At 40.6% G+C, this 24,875-nt stretch overlaps 1 protein-coding gene across 2 annotated transcripts; it reads left to right on the forward strand.

Moving 5' to 3' along the window:
• The first annotated feature begins 475 nt into the window (after positions 1 to 475).
• On the forward strand, positions 476 to 24,457 carry LOC308074527 (serine/threonine-protein phosphatase 2A 56 kDa regulatory subunit gamma isoform). 2 transcript variants are annotated; one of them, XM_080413999.1, is made up of 14 exons: positions 476 to 670; positions 6,261 to 6,460; positions 9,033 to 9,143; positions 9,559 to 9,651; positions 10,055 to 10,185; positions 10,307 to 10,366; positions 10,593 to 10,701; positions 12,891 to 12,944; positions 13,434 to 13,604; positions 14,772 to 14,899; positions 17,495 to 17,596; positions 18,125 to 18,197; positions 20,554 to 20,670; positions 21,198 to 24,457. In XM_080413999.1, the coding sequence occupies exons 1-14, from the start codon at positions 577 to 579 to the stop codon at positions 21,330 to 21,332; spliced, it is 1,578 nt and encodes a 525-aa protein (XP_080270125.1). In that variant the 5' UTR covers positions 476 to 576; the 3' UTR covers positions 21,333 to 24,457. The 2 variants fall into 2 exon arrangements, with proteins under 2 accessions (XP_080270125.1, XP_080270126.1); XM_080414000.1 differs by having other exon boundaries at positions 20,589 to 20,670; positions 21,198 to 21,338.
• The last annotated feature ends 418 nt before the right edge of the window (positions 24,458 to 24,875 follow it).

Here is a 24,875-nt window from a genome sequence, read left to right on the forward strand (position 1 = left end):
CCTACTGAAACAAAAGGCCCCTCCCTTCTGACCTTCTCTTCCAACTCCTTTTGAAAAAGAACCAAGCAAAGAGGACACAAGGAAACAATCAAACACTTTGAAGATTCAGCCAGGGCCTCTCTCTCTCTCCCTCCCTCTCTCTCTCTCTCTAAGCACACATAAGTAAGTTACTCCTAGCCTCTTATCCTGGGTCAGATCATGTCTTAAGCCCTGCCAGTGGTTAACATGTGAAATAGCCTTCAGTAAAGCTGATCTAAGATCTGTAGCAGAGCGTCATCAGAGAGCAGTGAGCTTTGAGGAGGAAGAGAGGGGCAAGTCCAAAATTCCTCTGCATGTCCCGCCCTGTCCGTGTCCTCTCAGCCAATCACCCTCTTCCTCTCTCAGCAGCCCTTGCCTGTTCTGCTCCTGCTCCACAGAAGCCTGTGCTCAGCCAACCAGTGGGCTCCCTCCCTGCTGACATCACTAACTAGCCAGTTCCCTCCAGCAGCAGAGAGCTTCATTTTCTGATCTGCCTTTGTGCTAAAATGGAGGCTGGCCTCTCGCCCTGAGTGGATCGCCTTCCTGGTAGAGGTTTAGATGTTGACATGCAATAAATCCGGGGACAGGATGGTTGTGGATGCACCCAATTCCAACGGGCCTTTCCAGCCGGTGGCCCTTATGCACTTCAGAGGTATGTAAGCACAATGTATTCTCTATTGTCCCAGGGAATTAAGAGAGAGAGAGAGCTGTGTGCTGCTCTGCTCCTGTTCCCCTCCACTGGTTACTGCCTGGTTAGTCAGCAATCAGGTGTTTGATGTCTTTTGTTTCTTTTAGAGGACCAGTTGATTAAGGGCTTATATTGTGCTTTAACTGTAACTGCGGAATGCTCATCTGCAAGGCTCGTTTGCGTAGCTGTGAGGACAGGGAGCTGCATAAAAAGCTGGTTTTACTAGCTAGCTCTCCTCTCTGTGCCCATCCCCCCGCCAGCCTAGTGATGTCAAAGGAAGTGAGGTCATAGACTAGGGAAGGGTTGTCTCCCTACCTTTTCATGTTAATGTGTGTGTGTGTCTTGTCTTGTTTCTTTGGTGTTATGTCAGTAATGTAGTGCTTGTAGAAAAATTAAACAAGACAACTGTAAATCCACATTTCATATTTGTCTTTGCTGTCTCACTGTTCATCCCTGGCTCAGGGGTTTTCACACTCATGTACATCTGTGCACAAATCAGTTTGAGAGTACATGTATAGATGAACTGTTGTCGGTCGCAATGGATGTTGCGGCCCAGGTCTCTCCTGTGCAGAACTGTGTGTTTTATGTTTGGGGGTTGTCTAATGTCCTATGCTATGACAACAGGAACACTGTCTCTGATACAGGTAGAATGGAAGCTACTAGCTTGTTGTAAAGGCCATGCCTACATTTTACATCTGTGGTGCAGCCCAGTGTTAAATGGAGCCATGGGCTGTTATTGATTAGGCTCTTGATTGAAGCCAGCATGGACCACTGCATTGAATGACATCTAGTCAACAATCAAACTCCCCCTTTCTCCTACTCTAATGTTTTCTCTGTCTGCTGCTATATTACTTCTCTATACAATTCTGAGACAAGGCGTGATGGTAAGCAGTATTTGCCCCTTTGTTTGAAACTAATTTCAGTCACAATGGAAACTGCACAGTGCAGCCATGAAATGGCAAGTATATATGCAATGTGGTACTGATGTGGCACTTTACCTATTCAAAACCATCTGGTTTATCCCTGACCTGTGCTAGACAAACCAGGGAAGCTGCAGCCCCCATGTTCTATCTGTTTTGAATGCACACAGGTCTTTGCACTGATACACAAAGTTGTAACAAATTTTGGCAAAATATTTTATGATTTTATTATAAATATACTTTTTCATATAATGGCCATTTACAATTAGTTGACATTGGTATTTCTATCAACTTTGGAGTCGCTACAGGCAAGGCAGCATCAGACGACTTACAGTGGCCTATAAGGACTGCATGAGGCTGCTGCTGAGAGCTCCAAGAAGCTCCAGTGCAAGCCAGATGTTTGTTAGTGTTGGGGTACCCACCTGCTCTGCTGTGCTACGTAACCTTATGTATAGGTTTATGTGTAGAGCATCCGAGTCAGTAAATGACATAATCGCTGTCATAACGGACCCCACACGCAGTTCTGTCAGGTTCACCTCTAGACTGTGGAAACATTGGCGCACATGTTTGTATGTCAGAAACTGAACAATGTGGGCTATTCGCATTATAATTTTCCTGTTTTATTGTGTGGTGTTGTATTCTTGTGATATGGATCTTCCTGGGTCTGAAATAAAGATTGAATTGAATATCATTCTATTAACCACTTGAACCCCAGGGTAGCATCCCTATTCTTGGGGAAAGAGGTGTAGAAAATAGCAGATCTACAAGCTCACACATGCATTGTAAGCTTGTAGAAAATTAAAAGCCTTTAATAAATGGACTTGGCTCCTATGTGTCTCAACTTAACTAGCAGTGTGCCTTGATATTCTTGGGGGGTTTGACTTGATCTCAAAGCAAAGTACAAGTCGAACCCCTCTCTCTCTATTTTTAACCATTATCTTACATGGACCATAGCATGCTGTCAGTAAAACAATATAGTGCTGCCAAACCAATATCAGCTACAGGTTGGACTGTCATTTCAGTGTGTGACTATTTATTTTATTCTCTTCCTTCATAACAGGGACAAGAAGATAAATCATGCTTCTGTCCTCTAGGAACACACACACACACACACACACACACACACACACACACACACACACACACACACACACACACACACACACACACACACACACACACACACACACACACACACACACACACACACACACACACACACACACACACACTATTGCATATGTTTTTCAGGGTACTGTGAGTGGTATTAATAGGTTGTCAGTCACATTGTGATTAACGTCAATATTGGCATCACAACAAGTGGGCCTTTATCTGTTTGTTACACAACCTACTGGGTATTTTAGGTGTGTACATAAACATAACACAAGCAGGTGACCTTATGTTGCAGGGGAAGCACAGCTTTGTCATGGTCAAGGTGTGTAAGAGAGCGCAAGCCATTGGGACACATTCCAGTCCAGTTTCAGTCCTAGGATAAATAAATAAATAAAAATAACAGACCACCTCCTCTTTGAGAATGATGCAACAGACTTGTGTGCAAATTTGGCTGTACTTTTGCCTTTGCCATCATCAATGCAAGGTTGAACTTACAGCAATTCAGTTTTTTTGCTGGAAGATGGGAGTTATCTAAAGATCCCATTCTGAATGTGAATACAACTTTGAAATCACATGCTGGTTGATATTCATTACGATTCCATATTTAGAAATGCTATATATATCATAGCTGAAAGGTTTCGTAATGTTCCATAATAGTAGTTACTTTCAGATAAAGAAGTATTCCAGTGTCCACCTACAGCATCGGTATTATGCACATTTACTTTTGTTGCACAACACTACAACTTTTGCTTTACAATACATTGTGAGATAATCGCCTGGAACGTGATGGCAACTTTGCCAGAGCTTGTGGGGATATTCTGCTGTGGCAGCCAGGGACAACACCATTCATTGTCATACTTAATGAAAATTACCAAAAATGGCAGCTCACACACTCAGCCCCCCTCACCTCTGGAATTCCCAACCTCTCGCTGTCATCAAGATAAATTGGCAGACTTGAAACTGACACTGCACTAGTGTGTATGCCGTGCGGGCACACGCGCACGTGTGTGTGTCTTAGCCAAGTCTCCATTATGTCTGAATAGGATATATCTCCACTTACCCAGAATCTACCCCTCTGCAAGAATGTCAAGGATGGGTGTGAGAGTGTCCTCTATTCTGTCTTATTGCATTTTTCATTCTTTGTGTAGGCCTATGTGAAATCAGGGCATGTGTAGTTGGCACTATGGCTTTTATCTCCTGGTGTGTACGACCAATTCTTCCTGTAGAATGTTTTCCCCCTCATTATTGTCAACACTGTGTGACTGTCCACTGCAGACCTGCTTAAATTGGTAAAAGGACTGCAAGACAATTTTGGGTAATTATGTGTGATATGATGGATCTTGGCTGGTGGTAATTGTTCTCTTTAGAGGCAAAGTTAGCCCATGTGTTGATTTACAATAAGACTAAATGTTTGTCGATTTCCTGTTTTTGCAGCCTTGTCACTGTTGAACTCTGTTATAGTCTAACTTGGTTATTATCTAATTGAATATGTCAGGACCACAGGTCACAGCATAATCGGAGGAGCTGTATGAAACGTCTTCATCATTTTGATGTGTTTGTTTCTATCTAATTTGGCCCAGGAGTGGCACCATGATCTACAGACGGCCTCAGGGCCATGCCAACTGATGAGGTTCAGTGAACACAGTCCTCTGTCTGTGCACTGGTTTTGTTGGTTTGTTACCTTTGAAACCACAGACCTTTCTTAAGAGGAAAGAAAGATTTGCATGAATTATGTCAGCTAACTTTGATGCACCTCTGAATGCCACATGCCTACTTTCCATTGGTCAGATATCCAGTGTCCTTACTTTGAGCTTTAAACCACATTACATACTATGGCAACATTTAATCTTGGTGGATTTTCTCAACAATGCTGTCAGTCCAGTTTGCAGAGATAATGTCCCAGCCCCAAATTTAGTGTCATTCCTCTACAAGGATAACTTGGTTGGTAGAAGACCTAACATCATAGTCGTGTGTGTGTATAGTATATAATTTAGCTCACCAGAGATGATGGCAGTTACTTAAAAGCCTCATAACTGAAGACAACCATCAGTTATGAGGCTGATCAGCGTTTCGATGGATTGTTAATCCTGCAAGATTGTGTGTGTGTGTGTATGTGTGTGGGCATTTAGGGTCACTGAAGAGTTTTACGTTCAATCACATCTACAGTCCACGTTTATATTTAGACTATTAAGGATTAATACGAGTGACCAATGTGAGTTGACATTGCTGCCCTTGGCTCCTTGCATCCACACCCATGACCCACACCCTCAGCTCAAAGAGACATTGACCTGGGTACCAGTTCCAATCGAGGACTGGGTGGCATGTCGTGTGTCAACACAACCATACCTGGCCACACTGGAAAGTGTGGGTGGGGGGGGGCTTGCTGGGGCTGTCTGTTGCCAGGCAACAGACAGCGGAGCCAAGGAGCGCATGTTGATTTGACAGGCCTTGTCTCTGCCACATGCAGCTCCTTCTGTTTATGAACGAAGCTATGCCACACCCTGATGTAGTCCTCCACCCTACACCTGCCTGTTAAAGGCTTTATGAAGAAAAGACATGGCATTCCTTTATCCCCATATACTGAAAAGAAAAGTTTTTTTTGTTGAACTTTTTTATTTAACTGGACGAAAAGGAATGCCATTTAGCTGGGGAAGAATTAAGCTTTTCCTGTGAAGACAGACTGTGGACTCAAAACACAGCATCACTGGCATATGTTGGAGTGAGGAATTGCAAACTACTACACTGATGTCCTTTGCAAATTTTATTATAGTTATAGTGTCACACTGCACCACATTGAAAGTAGATAGGACTTCAGAGCAACGCGAGAGGTTGGTTGCTCTGTACGCTGTCTTTTGAGAAGTGGTACTGAATCTATGACATAGATTGTCAGTGTATTTTGAGCACTTGGAAACGAGAATGAGGAAGTGTTTAAACCACTGTGTATAAAAATAACAACGTGGCCTTTGTGGCTGTGTTTTTATATTCGCTACAAAATGGATTTTCTTTTTTTGAAGTTCAATGGCATTGGCTATTCCAAAAGCTAGACTGTGATCTTTCACATACTTCCACAGTTCCTTCCACAGTTCCTCTTCCTCCTATCGTCATAATCATATCTTATTCTTCGTCCGGTCTTTTCCTCTCCTCTACATCCATTATCCTCACACCCTGCTCTAAACATCTTAGCCTTTGTTTCTCCTTTCTCCTAATATTTACATCAAATTTTATTTTCCTTCCGTCGGCTGCTCATAGCTGCCTGCAGTTCTCTTCCATTCTCCCGCCGTCTTGGAGGCAGCTTTGAATACAGTTCAAGCACGGAACTTTCCCACCACTTTCATGCCCACAACCCATTGACTCATTTCATTCATCATATTATAATCGTACTCCCTTCAGCCTGATTTACACGACACGTTGCAAGATTGGCTCTTTTCGGTGTGCAACACCATTGTGCGACAGATTGTAAATCAGGCTTTAACAGCTTGTTCTTTTTGGCCCATTCTAACTCTTCCCCTCTACCTCCTCAGATGTGGCCCCGGCGGAACAGGAGAAGCTGTTTATCCAGAAGCTGCGGCAGTGCTGCGTCCTCTTTGACTTCTTGTCCGACCCGCTGAGTGACCTGAAATGGAAGGAGGTGAAGCGGGCGGCGCTCAGCGAGATGGTGGAGTACATCACCCACAACAGGAATGTTATCACAGAGCCCATCTACCCAGAGGTGGTGCACATGGTCAGTAGAGCCACTGTACGGAGCTGGTTTTCAGCTGATGAGATGAAACGGTATTGACGGGGAGATCTGGATTAGCTTTAGCACTTAGTCAGCAAAAGGTTTGCTGATTAACTAATATTATGTGCACATTTTTTGTAAATGGAACCTTTCCTCTGTACAAATTCTCATAAACCAGAAAAAAACTTGGTTCTCATTTTAAACATCCAGGATTTTTTTCCACTTAGCAGATCTGGATAGAGCTTCTCAGCAAAGGTTAGACTCTTTAAAAAAAGACACAATTACATAACATGAATGTCAGAATGAGGGATGAAAAGCAGCAGGTGTGCAAGCTGCACACATTTGGTGCCAAAATGTGCGCAGTAAGTTGCATGTCATGTTTACAGTATGACCAATAATATATAGACGGATCATACAAATACATATTGGAAAATAGTTTCAATTAGGTTTTCGAGTGCTGCAAACATAGGTGAAGTATATACACATATAGTATATGTATGTCCTGGGCACAGTATATACTGCACAAGCAGATAAGGATAAATATCACTGGAAATGTTAATATCAGTCCAGGATTTCAAAATTGGTGCCGTTTCTAAACCATTTTGTCTCTCCTTGTTGAATGAAAGAATCTTCCTTTATCTAGGCTAGCAAATTTATTTTGCCCATTTTGAGCGACACTGTCAAACAACAACATGCAAAATAAGGCATTCATTTATTAAAAGAACATAAAAAGATAAGAGATAGACTCCATCCTGGGAGATGGACTGCTGAGGTGGAGCGCAACATCTACCATCAGCTCAGCTCCCTGTACTTACTGCACAACTTGGTTATCCAAGCCATGATATTTAGTACTCGTAGAGTACGCTGAGTTGGCGGTGCCCGGGATCGAACCCAGAACTTGTGGTCTAAAGGATAGTGCTCTACCGGCTGAGCTACCTGGACATGAGAAATTTGATTTTAAACTTCACTTAAGAGCAAGCCACCATGAAAAAAATATCAGTGGTTTCTGTATCATGGCATTGCTAATTCACACTTACAGTAGTGATCTCAATATCTAGTTAATAATAATGATAATAATGTTCTAAAAACAACTTGATGTTGCAACGTGTTCGGCGAAGAGATTTGGTGTGTAGAGGAGATAAAAGAGTGGACCAAGTGGAGCCAAGACTAGTTGAGCAAGTATAAAGGGGTTTCAAGAGGAAGCTTGTCAAGTGTTCATGTAACATTTCCTGAAATAATGCACAGAGAAGTATCATATCCACAGCCTGTTCAGAGTTATAGTACATAAAATCTACCTAGAAGCCCTTCTTTCCAAACAAGGGTCCTAGTGTTTTTAGTAGGCCACCTGCACTGTCCCATGATCTGTGTGGCTGGGAATAGCAGCCCACAGGGGAGTCAGTTGACACTGTGAGAGACCAAGAACATAACACACACTTTGATCATTGTGGGCCAAGCCCATGTAAACCTAAGGGCCAGTTACAAGGATGCAGAGCCAGAGGTACGATTTTATTTGGAGATGGCTAAAGATGGTACATTTTGCAACATTCATGAGCATGGACGTTGGCGTAATTGTTTCATCACCAATCAATCATGCATTGGTAGAATTTGAGAAATATGACTGATATTAGAGCGTGGGCAAGGAATTTAAAAAATAATCATAAATTGCATGAATCATTATTATGACAATTGTTGCCATATTTCAGAGCACCGGAACACACAACAGCAATTCTATGCTTTTCAATGCTGCGTGGCACAGCACTGTTGGAGATGTCTCAACAGAGTGGGTGCTGTAGCTTTTGCTAGCATGAATGACACAATTTACAATTTACCCATTTAGCAGACGCTCTTTATCCAGAGCGACTTACAGTAAGCAAGGTAAACGCAGAGAGACCGTATAGTGCCTCAGTAATCTAGGATCATAGGTAAACCAAGGTAAACGCATGCATCAAATGCAGAGAGAGTGTAGTGCCTAGAAATCTAGGATCATAGGTAAACCAAGAACCTAGCATCAGTCTAAACAATATAATATAAAAAAATGTACATTTGAAACTATCGGATGCCAGTTAAACCAATGAACCTAGCATCTATCTAAATTGACACCTGTTCCCTAGACCAAATGGCAGTGAATAGCTTGGCCCAACCATGCGACCAGAATTTAAGGAAACCGGGAGATGTCTGGTAAACGCTTGTAAAATAGTAATAGTTAATCTAATTCAAGGGCTTTTTAGTTTACTTGATTCATTGCTCAGTCATCTATCATGCTGGCATCCACAGTATTTTCATTTTCAAGGCGGAAGAGATTTGTGCCCTGGGAGGAAGCTACTGTATAGCCATATTGATTGCAAAACACTATTGTGGCACATGCTTGCTGGAGGATACTTTCTCAATTTGCCTTTTAAAGACAACATAGAAATCAACTTGATTAAACATTTAAGATACGAATATGTGAATATGGAAACAGTGCATTTTCAGTCTACATTCGGTATGTTTAGTTCAAACATTAGGTTCTGCCGAAGACCTAAAAGTATTTTATAAGGTCAAAGTTCTGATCATTGTTTGTCTCTTTCCTTTCCAGTTTGCAGTGAATATGTTTAGAACGTTGCCTCCATCGTCCAACCCCACTGGAGCAGAGTTTGACCCGGAAGAGGATGAGCCCACGCTTGAGGCTGCATGGCCACACTTACAGGTTAACCACATTAATCCTGGCATCATATTTTGAGCAATTTTTCAAAATGTTCAACATTTTTCAAAGATAGCTGGTCAACAAGCTCGCAACGCATTACATCGCGACGTGTTGTGAGCTTGTGGATCGGCTATTCTCGCTATCTGTCGTATGACAAAGTCTATAGGGCTCAAGTGGTTAATGAAAGAATACTATAAACACAAATGAACGCCTAAATTGATCTGCATTAGTGGAAGTTAATTCCAATCCTATTGCAGAGACAAACGGAGCAAATAGAAAAGCTGTATTTATTTATAGTCCCATTTGCGGCATCGAAGAGTAACTGCTGTGCATTGAGCATGCTTTCTTCAATTTGAATCTAATGTTGTCTTCTGCCAAATGTTTAGTTTTGATATTTTCTTGTCTCTTTCTCCTCCAGCTCGTCTATGAGTTTTTCCTTAGATTTTTAGAATCCCCTGACTTTCAGCCCAACATAGCAAAGAAATACATCGACCAGAAATTTGTAATGCAGGTAAGAGCCAAAGGTCATTGACACAAATGTTTACCAGTTCACCGTGTTCAGTCAGAACCAAAAGTGATAAAGTACTTTTATAACATGGCCACAGAGAATGCTTGTGTGTTTTCAGAGAACCGCATGGCTGCGGTCTCATCACCACTTTAAATTAATACACATATAAAATTGTGCTGTATTATTGTTAATTTAGACTAAAAACTCTCATTATGGATTTCAGTATATATTTTTTATGTATCGTTTTGGATTTCAATATAACTTAAAACCTTTTGAGGAAAATAAAACCGTTATGGGGAACACAAAGCCTATTTGTTGGTATTATGACTATTGTAAGATGACACACAGGTTTAGAGAACCATCATGAATTTCCCCATACAAACTGTATATCTTTGTTTTGTTGTAGCTTCTAGATCTATTTGATAGTGAAGATCCCAGAGAGAGAGACTTCCTGAAAACCACCCTCCACAGAATCTATGGAAAGTTCCTGGGCCTGAGGGCATACATCAGAAAACAGATCAATAATATTTTCTATAGGTGAGTTCAGCCCTTTGTTTATAGACACAACACAACTTGACTTCATGATTCATTGGCTTCTCTGATGAATAAGAAATGATCATTGTGTTGCAACTGAGGAAGTCCTTATGTTTTCCTGTAGGTTTATCTATGAGACAGAGCACCATAACGGTATAGCTGAACTCCTGGAAATTCTTGGAAGGTATGGGGAGCAATTTAATCATACTATTAATAATTGACAACATAGCCTAAATGTCTGCACGAATGATGTGTATTGGGTCTTGCAAATCATTCTACCATGTGGACTGCTTCCTGATTACCATAATCTGCAATTGATATTTCAATGTGATGAACAAAGCCTTAGAATGATAGTCGGCGCATAATGTTTTTGTTTCTCCCTCAGTGCATATTTTTTGTTTCTCCCGCAGTATAATCAACGGGTTTGCCTTACCACTAAAAGAAGAGCACAAGATCTTCCTGTTGAAGGTTCTTCTGCCTCTGCACAAAGTCAAATCACTCAGTGTCTACCATCCACAGGTAAGATGTCTCTGTGTATTACTTTGGCAGATGGAATTGTGTATTTGAATTGTTTTAAGCATCTTAAGAACCTTAGCATCCTTATTCTGTAGTTAACATTCTGTGAAAATGGCAGATCTGCAAGCTCACAAGGCACCACTGTGCAACGCATTATGAGCTATTTTTGGGGAAGATATTTAGCATTGAGTGAAAACAGAAGGGGGGCCTCATATAGAGCCCTTCTGGTAGTAAATTGAGAATTTATGTCCGTATTTCATTGTGTGTGTGTGTGTGTGTGTGTGCATGTATGCTGTCAAAGTTGAGCTGTTAATGACCGAATTAACAGCGTTAATATTTTTATCGCATTAATCGCCCTTTAAAAAAAATTAAATTGCCCCTTTGAAGCATCCCTAGGTCTAAGATTCATACGGCTTCCTGATCTGAACACTCCCTCTGCGCATCTAAACCCATGACAGCAATTGGGGGGCAGGATATACGGCCATTTCAACCAATCACAGCGACTTTAGAACGTGCATAGCCCATCGCTGGGTCTCTGTCACCACTTCCCAACCAGAGCGCACAGGAGCTAGAGGGAGCAAGAGACAGCTGACACTCTATCCGCTCTGCAAAGCTCATTTCCCGGCCACAAGCATTTGGAAGTTGGCGTGTGTCTCTTCCAAAGTACCCGTATTTCCTTGGCTTCACTGCCGACAAAATGAACTTGAAGCCGAAATGAGTTCGAAATGTCACAATAACATCTCGGTGGCAAAGTACAGCCAACTTTAGGACGGTACCCCTGAACCTCTGAATGAACGTCATATTGTAGTCTGGACAGAGCCGAACCGACTTTATTTCGGCATTAAAATTGGAGTATACAGCGGTCTTTAGTGTATTCGTTTGTTCAGCACCTGGCTTTTGATGTGTACATAGCCATACACTCATACTTTGATAAGCCCCCAGCCCAGCTTAAAACATCTTCCAGAACAACTTTGGTGTGTGTGTGTGTGCGTGTAATAATAAATACAGGGTGATTTGTGTGTGTATACCAGAGAGGATATAATTGAAAAGATAATTAAATAAATAACATTGGTTTTATAATGTATTGGATACATAATTAAAGTAATAATAATAAATGTGGATGCATCCTGCTCCGTATACAATGCACTGCTTTTCAGTTCATCATTCAAGTTTGAGCCAATAAAAAATATGCGATTAATAGAATACACAAATCATGCGATTAATAATTTGAATCGCTTGACAGCACTAATATATGTGTGTATGTATGTATGTATGTGTATATATATATATATATATATATATATATATATATATATATATATATATATATACAAACATTTTAAATGAATGAATGATGCTAACATTTTGAAGCCATTTGGAAAATAATCCATATTTTAATACAATTAATCCCTATTTTGGGCATGTCATATGCAAAAAGTTGATGTCATATGAAAATAGCTGATCTACAAGCTCACAACGCGTTGCGATGCGACACGTAACTTGTCATACAAAATAGCGAATATACATGATCACATCGTTGAGCTACGAAGTATGAAATGTGGTTACTCAATTTGTTTATGTAAAAAAATATAAACACGACCACTGCTATTCCATTGATCGAAAAAGTAATCGACAGTTGCAGCCCTATTGCATTCCTCATTTTAGAGAGCAGCAGACCTAGAAGGCGGTGATATTGGACACCTGGCATTCTGACGGCTGAGTTAGTAACTATGGTTACACCAGTTACGCCAGTCTGTCTCTCTGTAGCCCGGTGGAAATGATGTGTCAGCTGGCTTATCTCATCCTGTGTTACACTGAGTTTGCTTGTGCGTTCACTCAAACCACCTGAACATTTAACCCAGTAGTGGTTCTCAAACCTTTTCATTACGGGGACCACCAAATGCATTTGGCCGCGGATCCACATCTGAAAATAGCTTGTGTGTGTGTGTATATAGGGTTAAAGAGGTTAAACTGATGTTGATGCTATATTGACACATTTTGTTGGGAACCCCCCTACCTTAACCACTTAATCATACATCCTTAACATGATGCATTGTCAGCTTGTAGATCAGCTATTTTAACCAAAATGTTTGTCCCATGCCCAGTTCCCCTACTATAACATGCCAAGAATAGGGACGCTAGGGTTCATGTGGTGTGATTTTAGTGTGTAATGTTTGAATGCTTTTTTATAGCTGGCCTACTGTGTGGTGCAGTTTTTGGAGAAGGACAGCACTCTCACTGAACCGGTATGTCAGATTAATTACACATTCTGTGTGACTACACTGCAAAAAGGATGCACCGATGGAAATTCAAGGCCGATACAGATGTTTAAAATGATAATTTGGCAAATTTGAAACGGATGCCTATATTTGTTTATTTTATTTTTGTTGTTCATTCCCCCTTTGTGCCAGGGAAACAAATAAATCTTCCTTATAAAAAACAACTGTTCCGAATCTTCAACTTGGTAGGCGGCAGATAACCCACACACCAGCCAGCGCAGATACAAATTGGCTACTGCAATCAGTGAATGTCCGCTTATTATTATGGGAATATCGTTGGAATATTGTCCAACGATTTGATATCCATGTCAGATATATCGGTGCATCCCAATGCAAAATCAGTTTATTGTTCCTACTGTAACTACTGATAAACTGCCTCTATTTATTCCAAAATATCCCTTTTTGTGAACTGTTAGCAATTCAACCCCATCATCTTCCTTTTGACCGTCTGGACAGGTGGTGATGGCCCTACTGAAGTACTGGCCCAAGACCCACAGTCCCAAGGAGGTGATGTTCCTCAATGAGCTGGAGGAGATCCTGGATGTCATTGAGCCCTCTGAGTTCGTCAAGGTCCAGGAGCCTCTCTTCAGACAACTGGCCAAGTGTGTATCCAGCCCGCACTTCCAGGTAACTGACAACTGACCACCACATTGTCAAATCCTGAGTGTTAATTTAACTCTGAGAATTAATACAATTGGTAAACACTGTAAAACTTTACTTTACTTATAGCCTATATCTATAGCAACACACACAATAAAATCCTCAGTGTTAATTTAACCACTGAGTGTACACATTCTGTTTGTACACTCTCAAGGCCCTATTTTAACAGCGGAACTTTGTGCCATGGTGAATGGTCTTAACTTGCACTGAGGGGGTGATGTCCAGCGAAATGGTCCCATCTAGTGGGCACTATGTGTCAGCAGTCAGCACCCAGCACTAAGGGCTCTGAATTAGTCATGGGTGTGTTTTGGGCGTTGCATTAATAAAACCAATCAGAGTGTCTGGTGCCATCACCTTCTAAGAACCAGGTTGCGCCCGGCGTGAGGTGCAGTCCTATCTGTGGCGGAAAGCAGAAGACACACAGAATGCTTTTCTATGTGGATAACTACAGAGAGATAAAGAATGGCACAATGACGCTATGGATTCACGACATTCTTGCGTTATAAGGGGTAGGCTATTTCAGAATATTTATCAGCTGCATGAAGAAGTTTCTCCCTCTCTTTCCTCACATGAGTCCTGCAAAATTTGCAGTGCGCACAGAGTGAGAGACATTCTTATGCTTAATATTTATACTTGGTTGCGCGTCTGCTGAGCTGCACCGAAAATATATGATCTACAAGCTCAAAACGCATCACACTGCAACCCGAGCTTTTAGATCAGATATGTTTTATATCCTTAATAACAACGAAACACCTGTGCCTCACTGGGCCATGTGATAAGACCATCCTCAAGCTGTTCTTAACTTGAAGCACAAGCTGTGGGTAAAATAGCATTGCACCCAGACCATATTCGGTATCTAGACAACATTTTAAAGTGCACTTTGCAGTCTGAAATTGCTCATGTTCATCACTGATGAGAAATGATCACAATTCTAAAACTTACATTAGTCTTTGATTTTTCACTGTGATGTTGCAGTTTGTTTTCCGGAGATTTATGAAAACCTTCGCCTGTAATGACATGCCCAAAATAGGCATGCCGGGGTTAAAGTGGTTAATGAAATGTTAACAAGGCTTGCTGGTAAAGAGTCAGTAGTTGGAGCTGCTGTACATAACGTGTGTATGTGTTGTTTCTCAGGTGGCAGAGAGGGCTCTCTACTACTGGAATAACGAGTACATCATGAGTCTGATCAGTGACAATGCAGCTAAAATTCTGCCAATCATGTTCCCTGCCCTCTACCGCAACTCTAAGACCCACTGGAACAAGTACGTTTGCTCATATGAGATCTAGTACATTTCACACTATGGTGGAAATTATTAGCTGTATCCTCTCACAGAACTGTCATTACCAAGTGCCAACACAATGTCCCGTGGCACAATATGGCCACTTATTATGGCTCACAAGGTCATCTGACAAAATTATAATGTTCTTTTATTAATGTGTTTTCCTTTAACATTAGTTTAGTACTTCCAGAGAAGTTTTCTTTTTTTCATCATAACCTGTAATGGCCCCTGATCACTACTGACGTATTTGAAAAGTGTTCTGCCTGTAGCCATGTGACTTTGGTGCACAATACCATGTTTACGGCTTCAACAGTGTGAAATTAATACAGCTTACACACACGCATGTTAATTAAATAATCTTAAGTATTAAATCAATGAAAAATATTAAAGTCTGAAATACATACATTGTTTGCTTTTAAAAAAATAAACAGGATGATGGATAGATTAGGCCATGTTATTAGACAATTCAAATTTGTCACTGCCTTGTTCTTGTGATTTTGTAGTTAATGTGTAGTATTTTCCACAAGCAAATTAATGTGACTAATTTGGTTCAATAAAGTCAAATGTACTGGACTGGAGGGGTCAGACCACTGCCAGTGGCTACGGCATTGACAGGACCACATGAAGGCTAAACAGGCAGGGTATAGTAGTGGTTGGTCCGCTAGTCTTGTTCACTCTTGCACTGTATCTTTTTGGCGCTGTATCGTTTTAGTCCCCTTAGATGAGGACAGATTGTGTACATGGATTGTATTGCGAGTTGTCTGTAACCCGCCACACACTCATGAGAAAAACAAGCGTTCCCTCTTGTGTTGCTGCCTTCACAAGATCTGACTGCATCTGGCAGACAGGTGAGTCAGATAGTTGAGAAAAGATTGACAGATGACATTATATGAAACTTACTTGAACAAAAGCTAGTGTTGTTCCAGATCTATTTTACTTGTTAATTAAGTAGACGGAACAGTCTCCAGCTTTTTGCAGTTTTTAGCTTACTTGAATATACCACAGGGAAACTGGATCATTGTTAATCCTCTATTGAGAGAATTAACTCTAAGCTAGTACCAGTAGAAATTTAGATAAGTTTGTGTCAGATTGTAACAGTATGGCCAATATTACAGTTATAGACAGTGGGGGGGAAGAGATGAGGAGAGAGAAGGAAGGAAAGAAGGAGACTTGGCAGACAGATGAAGGACAGGTGCATGAAGGACGGCTGATTCAAGATGTACAGAAATACAAGGGAAATTATAAATATATTCAGATGCAGAACAGGTGTGAATTGATGCAGTCATGAATGAAGACAGACAAGGAAAAAAGACAAAACAGTGAGACTGGAGGGACAAGGAAAGAGGCGGCTTAATACCGCCCCTCCATTTGGACGGCACCATAAAAAATAAACAACTAACAGATGGATAGACAGACGGATACGTATCTCAAATTGACACGTTATGTTACTCGCATATAATCATTAACATTGTTCAGTAAAACTTTAAATTATGATATATGAACAGTTTGGGCTTGCATTGTATTTAGATTTAGAGTTTTTACAGTACAAGCAAAACAACCGTAATCTTGGATAAACTGGTACAAATGACTGGTTAACATATCTTTTATATACTGTAATGTATACAGTATCTGTGCAGCCATAAGCCTCGCCAACCAATTCCTGAAAGTTGGCAACCTTGCATTGGCATTCTATGCTGTTATGGATTAACAAAGACCCATTTTGATGTAAAATTCAACAAAAACTCTTTGTTGCCATGATGTCCTCCTAATATTGGTGTGGCATCTTCAATAGTTAGTTTGTTTAGAAAATAACTAAATATTAAAAAATAGTCATTGACATTGCACATTGAAACGTCACTCTTTTAGCACAAAAATGAACGCAAAAGAAGATGCAGCAGCTGAGTAGCAGATTCTGCCAATACTGTATGTAACATTAGAAACCGAACATGACATTCCTTTTTAAATAACAATGTCAACTTGGTTTTGATTTTACTGTTTGCATTGGGAAGAGAATTCGGACTGGATCCTGGGATCCAGATCAGGATCTTCAAAAAGTAAAATCAACAGGAATTTGTCATTTTTTAAATATGCATATTATAAAAAAAAGTTGTTTTGTAATGTTACATAATGGCAGAATCCACTTTGTTTGCATTTGTTTACATGCTAAAAGAGTGACGTTGAGACTTATTTCACTGTGCAATGCAAGTCCTTGAGGAGATGATGTATACAGTATCTGTGCAGCCATAAGCCTATTGAAGATATATTACCAATATTTGGGAGTTTCATCATGGCAAGGTAACTACACAACCCAAACCTCTATCAAAGTGTAATTCTGCTATAAAGTGCTGACCAACAAAATGTCGTGCTGTATGTGATAGGAATAATTTTGTCCGTGAGACATTTTGAAGTGTCAAAAGCAAAATAATTGCTTTAGTGCTAATAGAAAGTCATTCCAGGAATCTAAATTAGTTTTTGTGCTGGGGGACAACATTGGCCTTTGCAAGTAATGCTTAATGTGCGTGTTGGGCTCTGATTCCAGGCTGACTCATGTGTATGTTTGCTTGTGTTCATTCACAGGACCATTCATGGCCTCATCTACAATGCTCTGAAACTCTTCATGGAGATGAATCAGAAGCTATTTGACGACTGCACACAGCAGTTCAGGGCTGAGAAAAATAAGTATGTACTACTCACCTAGTCTGTATACAGAGTCTAGTGAAGTGGCTGTCTGTCTCTGTGTTAGAACAGCATGTCCCTCTGTCTGCAATGACATGGTATACTGTATCTTCATCAAATCACGATACAAGGCCATGAAACTTCTCATTATTAGTTCTCCATATCTGGCATTTGGTGTAATTTGGTGGCAAGGTCAGATATTAACTCTTTGTCTGAGACTGAATGCATTTGAAAGCTTGTCTGTTTCCTAGTGTACGTAATTGACGTCAAAGTTTGGCGTTTCACAGCACAACTATCCACACCTCTACGTTGCTCTTTTTGATATGCAACCGTATTATTTCCAAAATGTTTGTTATAATCAATTGTTACACACTAAAATCCTCAGCGTTAAATGCATTTTGTTAATTTATCAATTTTTAACACATGTAACCAAATAGACCCTTATGTTCCATTTTGAGTCCATTTGGTACATTTGTACACTCTGTTAAATTAATACTAAGGTTTTTATCGTGTGCTTGCTGCGTTCAACAGAGAGAAGGCCAAGTCAAAAGAACGAGAAGAGGCTTGGATCAGGATCGAGAACCTTGCCAAATCAAATCCACAGGTGAGCAATGAGTGAAATCTTTCAAGGACTTATCTTGCCTCCTCAGGCCCCAAACCCGTCAGACGCCCAAGCGCACAGACGCCACCTCACTTTTGCTCCCATGTTAATGGATGGAGCAGTTCTCATTGGCCGCACACGGATGCTCCACTTGCACACGTCACATGAAGCAGATTTCTCGGTTCTGGGCGTAAAAATAGGCCTGTCTGCCTGCATATTTTCATAGAAATACATTGTGTATGCACAATATCTGCATCACTTCACTCAATTTTTACGTTGAGTGAAGTCTACGTAGACGATCACCATTTAGGAGGAACCAATCAAGTCATACATTTTGCATATAACCAGTGTTCCCGTTTGTATAATGCTTTTTCTTTGTTATAGTATAGCCTATATAATGTTCGATTAATGAAGACAATGCTTCTGATTTATATCACTGGCAAACAACTCTCCATTTACGGTATATCAAGGGTACTAAACCATACCAATAAATAAATAGTAAATACACATTTGAGTGGGCCATCTGGAACTATCACAGACTAGATGGCCATAAAATCGTTTAGAATTGGGAACGTGTCAATTTACATTCTCGGCGGCCTACTGTAACCCAAAACTCATGCTCAATCCATGCTGATGTGTAGGTCTAACATGTCAACTGCTGTGCTTTATGCCACTTCCATTAACCAAATTCAAACCTACAAACAGTTTAGCTGTTTAGCTTCTCCAGCCCTGATCCTACTAATGTTATTAAATACATGGACAAAGTCGAGTGCAGGATTAACTCATCAAAACATATCACCCGAAGTCTGAAGGTGGGGCTTGCCATTCCAACAAGCTACAGAAATTATAGCCCTACTAATCATGATAGAATGCAAAATAATGTGTAAAATGTTACTTTCCCTGCCTTGATATATTCTTTTGATGCAGTCTTAGAGACAATGGAGAAAATAAGTCAGTTATGTGAATAATGATCATATCATTTAAAATATGACATTTCATTGTCTATTGCAGGGGTCTTCAACGTTTTCAGGCCAAGGACCCCTTGGCTGAGAGAGAGATAAAGCAGGGACCCCCAATATATATTGTATAGAATATAATCTTTTCATAGATTTCATGGATAGCTTCATAGACTTGTTTGACAGCACTGTAATTAGTGTTGGATGCATTTTAATGTGTGTTTTCAGACTTTTTACCACATAAACCGTCCATACTAAGTAAACTTGACCCACTCTGTACTTGGTCTGCTCTTTTTTCCCCCTACACCAAACCTCTTTGCCGAAAATAGCAGCTCTACAAGCGCACAACGCCTCGCAGCGCGAGGCGTTGTGTGCTTGTAGATCTGCTATTTTTGGCTAAAGTTCTCTTCAGAATAGGGATGCTTGGTTGAAGTGGTTAATGTAAAAATCACAAAGATTTGGTGGCCCCCTTGTAGTAACTCTGAGGACCCCCTAGGGGTCCCGGACCCCCTGTTGAAGACCCCTGGTCTATTGGGCTGCTTTCTGCAAGCAACAAATGCACTCTGAAAAGGCTACTGGAGAGAATAGTTGCATGCAATAATGCGCATGTGCGGACACGCATCTGGTGGGTTTGGGGCATCACTCCCTGTGTGTGTGTGTGTGTGTGTGTGTGTGTGTGTGTGTGTGTGTGTGTGTGTGTGTGTGTGTGTGTGTGTGTGTGTGTGTGTGTGTGTGTGTGTGTGTGTGTGTGTGTGTGTGTGTGTGTGTGTGTGTGTGTGTGTGTGTGTGTGTGTGTGTGTGTGTGTGTGTGTGTGTGTGTGTGTGTGTGTGTGTGTGTGTGTGTGTGTGTGTGCGTGCGCGCAAGGGTGAATTGCTCTCATCAAAAAGCCATTATTATACCTGAAGCCATTATTGTACCTGAAATGCTGTTGTCTTTCCATCTGCCCAATTTCTGGAATGTTGTTGTACCTTTTAGACCAGATAGTGACTACGGTAGTTATTTTCCAGTTGCAAAGTCAAATACGCTGCTGCTAAAGATAAAATGTCTGAATGAGGTTATCCTGTCCTCTTACATACAAGTGCTAAGTTGTGGTGAAAAGTAAAACCTGAGATCGTAGATGGTCTCTGACCAATTTGGTTTTGTATCATTAGATCCAAAATATTTGATGAAATAATCAGGTAAATTATAATTGACTCCACTCCCAAAAACCTTGGGAGGTACTGTACATTTTATCAATCGCCACACCTCAACTATGCCTTATTAATTTGAGTATTTCTTATGGATACGATAATCCAACGTGCTTGTTTTATTTCCCCATCCATTCTTTGCATGCAACTGAAAGTATTTTTTCCATTCCTTTGTGCTCTGTTTTTTGTTGTTCCTTTCTTTCTTTTCAACATAGTTCCTTATATGTGTTGATTCCTCTGACCTCAATAGTCCTGTTGCAATGGAGACGGACGTGTCTTTGATAGAAGATGTTCAGAGCTTAAAAAAGAGAGTTGAGGAAGGAGCCACTCAGGTAAAACTGACTTCTCTCTGTCCCCCTTCACCTGCCTTCTCTAGTTTATAATGCTTGCAAATGCTTCCAACTAAAATTACCTTACAGGATTATTATGCTAGGTGTATACTGTTTTTTTACGTTTTTTTTTAAATACTTGCTTAGTGTATTTTAACAAGACCTGGTGCTTTAGCCAAAGGGTTAAAGTCTAGCCATGGACTGAACTCTGGAATCAAGAGCTTTCTTTGCTTGTCTATTTCCCTTGCATGTAATTCTGATTGTTGCTGGTTATTTCACACCAACATAAATATCGTTGTCACATGCGTGGCTGGCTTGGTATCCTATGCTGATGTTTTATTTTTATGTTCAACATTTTAAAATATAACGGCACAAGCTATTCTTTTTGAAACACTGGACCCAAACGATATGGTCAGTGCGAGGATGCGTAGGACAGTTATGAAAGTGATGACATGTAATATAATGAACCCTAACTACTATCTTCTCTTCCTGCCACCCTTCCCTCCCGCCTGTGTTGTTCCATCTTCTAGTTACAGCGCGACCAGTGGAAAGAGCGGCATCTGGTGCGGCGCAAATCTGAGTTGCCTCAGGATATCTACACCGCAAAAGCCTTGGAGTCCCACCACCGAGCCGACGACATGTTGACCACCCACGATGGACTCTAGATCCTGTGACCTGTTGGCTCTTGGTTTAACTGGCCCCCCTCCCTTTCCACATCCAGAGGGGCCTGAATAATAGGCTCTGAACTCTGTGCATTCCCATCTTGTTCATGCCTGCTGCAAGCTGCCCAAGTCATATTGTCCGCCTATGATGGGCTCCCAATTTCTCTCTCTCTCTCTCTCTCTCTCTCTCTCTCCCATCGCTCTTTACTAAATCCTTAGTTTCTCTTCAGATTCTTGCTGCCATTCCAGTTATCCCCTCCTGGCCCTTGCGTACCGACGCAGCACATTCAGCACAACTAGACCCATGGCCAGTGCAGTACAGCAGTCCTGTATCCCACCACCACTTCCCTCAGATTTCGATTTTTCTCAGGAGTTGGGTGTAGAAGAGGGTTTTTGAGGTCTTCTTGCAGCATTCATGGTGGTTGTCTTTTTTTTTGTTTTTGTTTCCGCCATCAGCCCCTCCCCCGAAAGACTACATTGTAATTTGTCTCCTCTGTTTACCACCCTTCATCCCTCCCATCTTGCCCCTCACTGAACTGTGGAAAACTGGGAGTTCAGATGCCATGATGACATTCACTCCTTCATTCCTTCTTGTAAGTGTGTCTGGCGGAGTGGATCTAGGTCCGTAGAAACTAAGTGAACTCCGCCGTTGGAGGATCCTCAGCGGGTCAACTTGTTTTCTTTTCTGTCAAAGGGAACAACGAACTTCGAAGAGACTGTGGGTTGAATGAAAAGACGAGACTCTTTTCTTTCTTCTGTTGTGTTATTTGTTGTTCTTTTCTTTCACTCAATCCCAGGGACATCTTGTCAGTGCCAAGGCTGTTATGTTGTTTATGTTTTTGCTGGTTTGTTTGATGGGTATGTCTGTCTGTGTGGCATCATTATGGACACTGAGGTTAGGCAGCAGTGTCTGCTGACTGCCTTTTGTTTTTGGTCGCTGATGTTTCAATGAAGCTTTTTCTAGTTTAGTGCTCTCTAGACCAACACAAGGCCCATCTGTAGCCTTGCAATGTCCGGCAAGATAACGGAGAGTGTGGTGAAGTTGTCCCATGGACACGTAACACTTTACATTTTCTTGTGTTGTGCCATATGCAGCCCTTTGATCTCGTATGCTTTTTTCCTACTGACTAAGACATTTCACTGTCTATTTGTGAAACGGAACATAACAAGACATGACCGTTCAAACAATGGTACTTAATGGTACAATAATTAGAAGAAGCGATGAAGCATTAGTTATTTGTATCCACTTATGTGAATTATGTTAAGTTCCCTTTTCCAGCAACCGACTAGGAAGGTAGAGTGTAGGAAAATCAAATGGGTAGGTTGCTTGATTAGAACTTAAGATTATTTTAGACCCAGCAATGACATGTCAGCCTTGTCACAGGCAAGCACAATGCTGAATAGAAGCTAAGCCAAAGTGTGGAGAGTGAGCGCTGCTGGGATGCAATGAGAGAGGTGAGCACAAGCTTATATATTGAATAGGGATGTTTCATTCACTAAATGAGTAATTGGGAAGTATCGGGTTGTCTCCTTCGGTGAAAGGGAGAAGCGTCACAGAGCTGGTCTTTGTACTGACATGCAATTTTGTGTGCGCTCTGAGGCGAAGGTCAGTTAACTAAATCTCTCATCTACATTAAACCCTCCATTCAGCTTTTAGGACACTAGGTTCTGTGAAGAGTTATTAGGTCCTCTCTCTCTTCAGTAGTGACCGTTCCCCACCTCAAAGCATCCCAGTAGCTTTGTTTTGAGGATTCTTTCAAATATGTATATTTATTATATACATCTTGAGTGATTAGTTACTGGTTTCATCTGAGATGTAGCAATCCGTGCTATCATAGTGTCAGCACATAGATAGGTGGTTTGGTGATGATTGCAAGACTGCACCCAAGACCTACAAGTCTTATACCCCTGGGAGTCTGATCAGGTGCTCCCAGTTGCACTGATTAACCCACCAGGGACCTGTAAGACGATACACACGCAAGGGAAAACACACCAGGCTATGTTAATGTGGAAATGAGGATTGTCATAATGGGATTAGATGTTTGAGATGATTAATTGCTACAAAATATAGATTATAATTGGTGCATCCTGGTTAGGAGCTAGTTGGCACCTATTAACGTCAGTCAGTATCAGTACCATTGTTTGAACTGAGGACATATGGTAGGTTCCCTCTCTTTTTATTTGTTTTCTCCATAGTTTCTTCATTGTCTTGTCCCTGGAGGGTAGTAGCCTAGATGCCAGTTTGGTATTGTCTTGGTCAATAGGAATGCCCAATGCTGAAACAGACTGGTATCAAGTGGCCAATAAGAATGCCAGATGCTGAAACTAAACTGGCGTCGAGGCTTGGCTTGTTAACTGTATTAATACTGTATTTGCTTGAATGCAAAAAAAAGAAAAAGGAAAAGAAAAAAAAAAAGATGTAAATTAAAACTACCATGTTAAACATGTACCGTTTCTCCTGGAGGAATGAGATTCATCTCCTGGAGGAATGAGATTCAACAAACTGATTTATTTCACCTGTCGAGGTCAATGCTTTTATAGAACAGCCCTGCTTGCTGGGAGATATGTTTTATGGATTTTATGAGTCAAAACCTGAGGTGTAATTTTGAAAAATAAAGGATGCATAAATACAGGAGATTTTAGAATATAATTTGGGGATAGTTCTTTTTTTTTTTTGATTCTGCGGCACCTTTGCAGATCTTTTTAGTTTTAACATAATTTCCAAAACATGATAACTTAACTAAGTGTCCTTTTGTATGTGACCTGTACTATATGGCTTCATTTAATATTGTATATATGATTTTACTTTGTTTCATGTAGTGTTATATATATCTACATTAATTTTGTACAAATTGTCCCTCTGTACAGAATAAAACATCAATAGCAAGTGAAAGAAGTCAATCTGGCACATACAGTACATTCTTATTTTCCCTTCCTGGCTGTACTTTCTGCAAAACATTAGGAAATGTTCTGGTATATATATTTTTCTGTTTAAACTTGCAAAGATTCCTCCCTCTAAATAATTGACAAATGTTCATACCCATTGTGTGCTCCTATCACTGTCTTTAGTGGTGTATAACTATATAGAATGAATAAAGAGATTATTTGAATTTATATTTTCAATCATACATCGGTTTTGGCTTTACTTCTCTTGATGGAAGCACATGTCCTAATTGTCGTCAAAGATGTACATTTATAGGGAGTAAGTATTTTAATTTTTTTCATACAGGAGGAAATTATGACTGACACTAAAATCTTGTACTTCTAAAATGCCATCTAGGTTGATTTTATGGCACTGGACAGTTTTGAACACAAGGGGGCCCCACTTCATTGTAAATATGCAGTATGTATGTAAACCCTCTCTGATTCCTCTACCACTTAAAACAGTCTGCATGAAATATTGTTGATCCCCTGCAAGTATAAATAATATACTATAGGCTGTATTAATGTGTGTGCTTACATCTTCGGTACATAAGAGTAAAACTTATTTTTGTTTGGCTATATATATATATATATATATATATATATATATATATATATATATAT

Source organism: Gymnoscopelus braueri (genome assembly GCF_963280865.1).
Source record: "Gymnoscopelus braueri genome assembly, chromosome: 19".
Lineage (NCBI taxonomy): Eukaryota > Metazoa > Chordata > Actinopteri > Myctophiformes > Myctophidae > Gymnoscopelus > Gymnoscopelus braueri.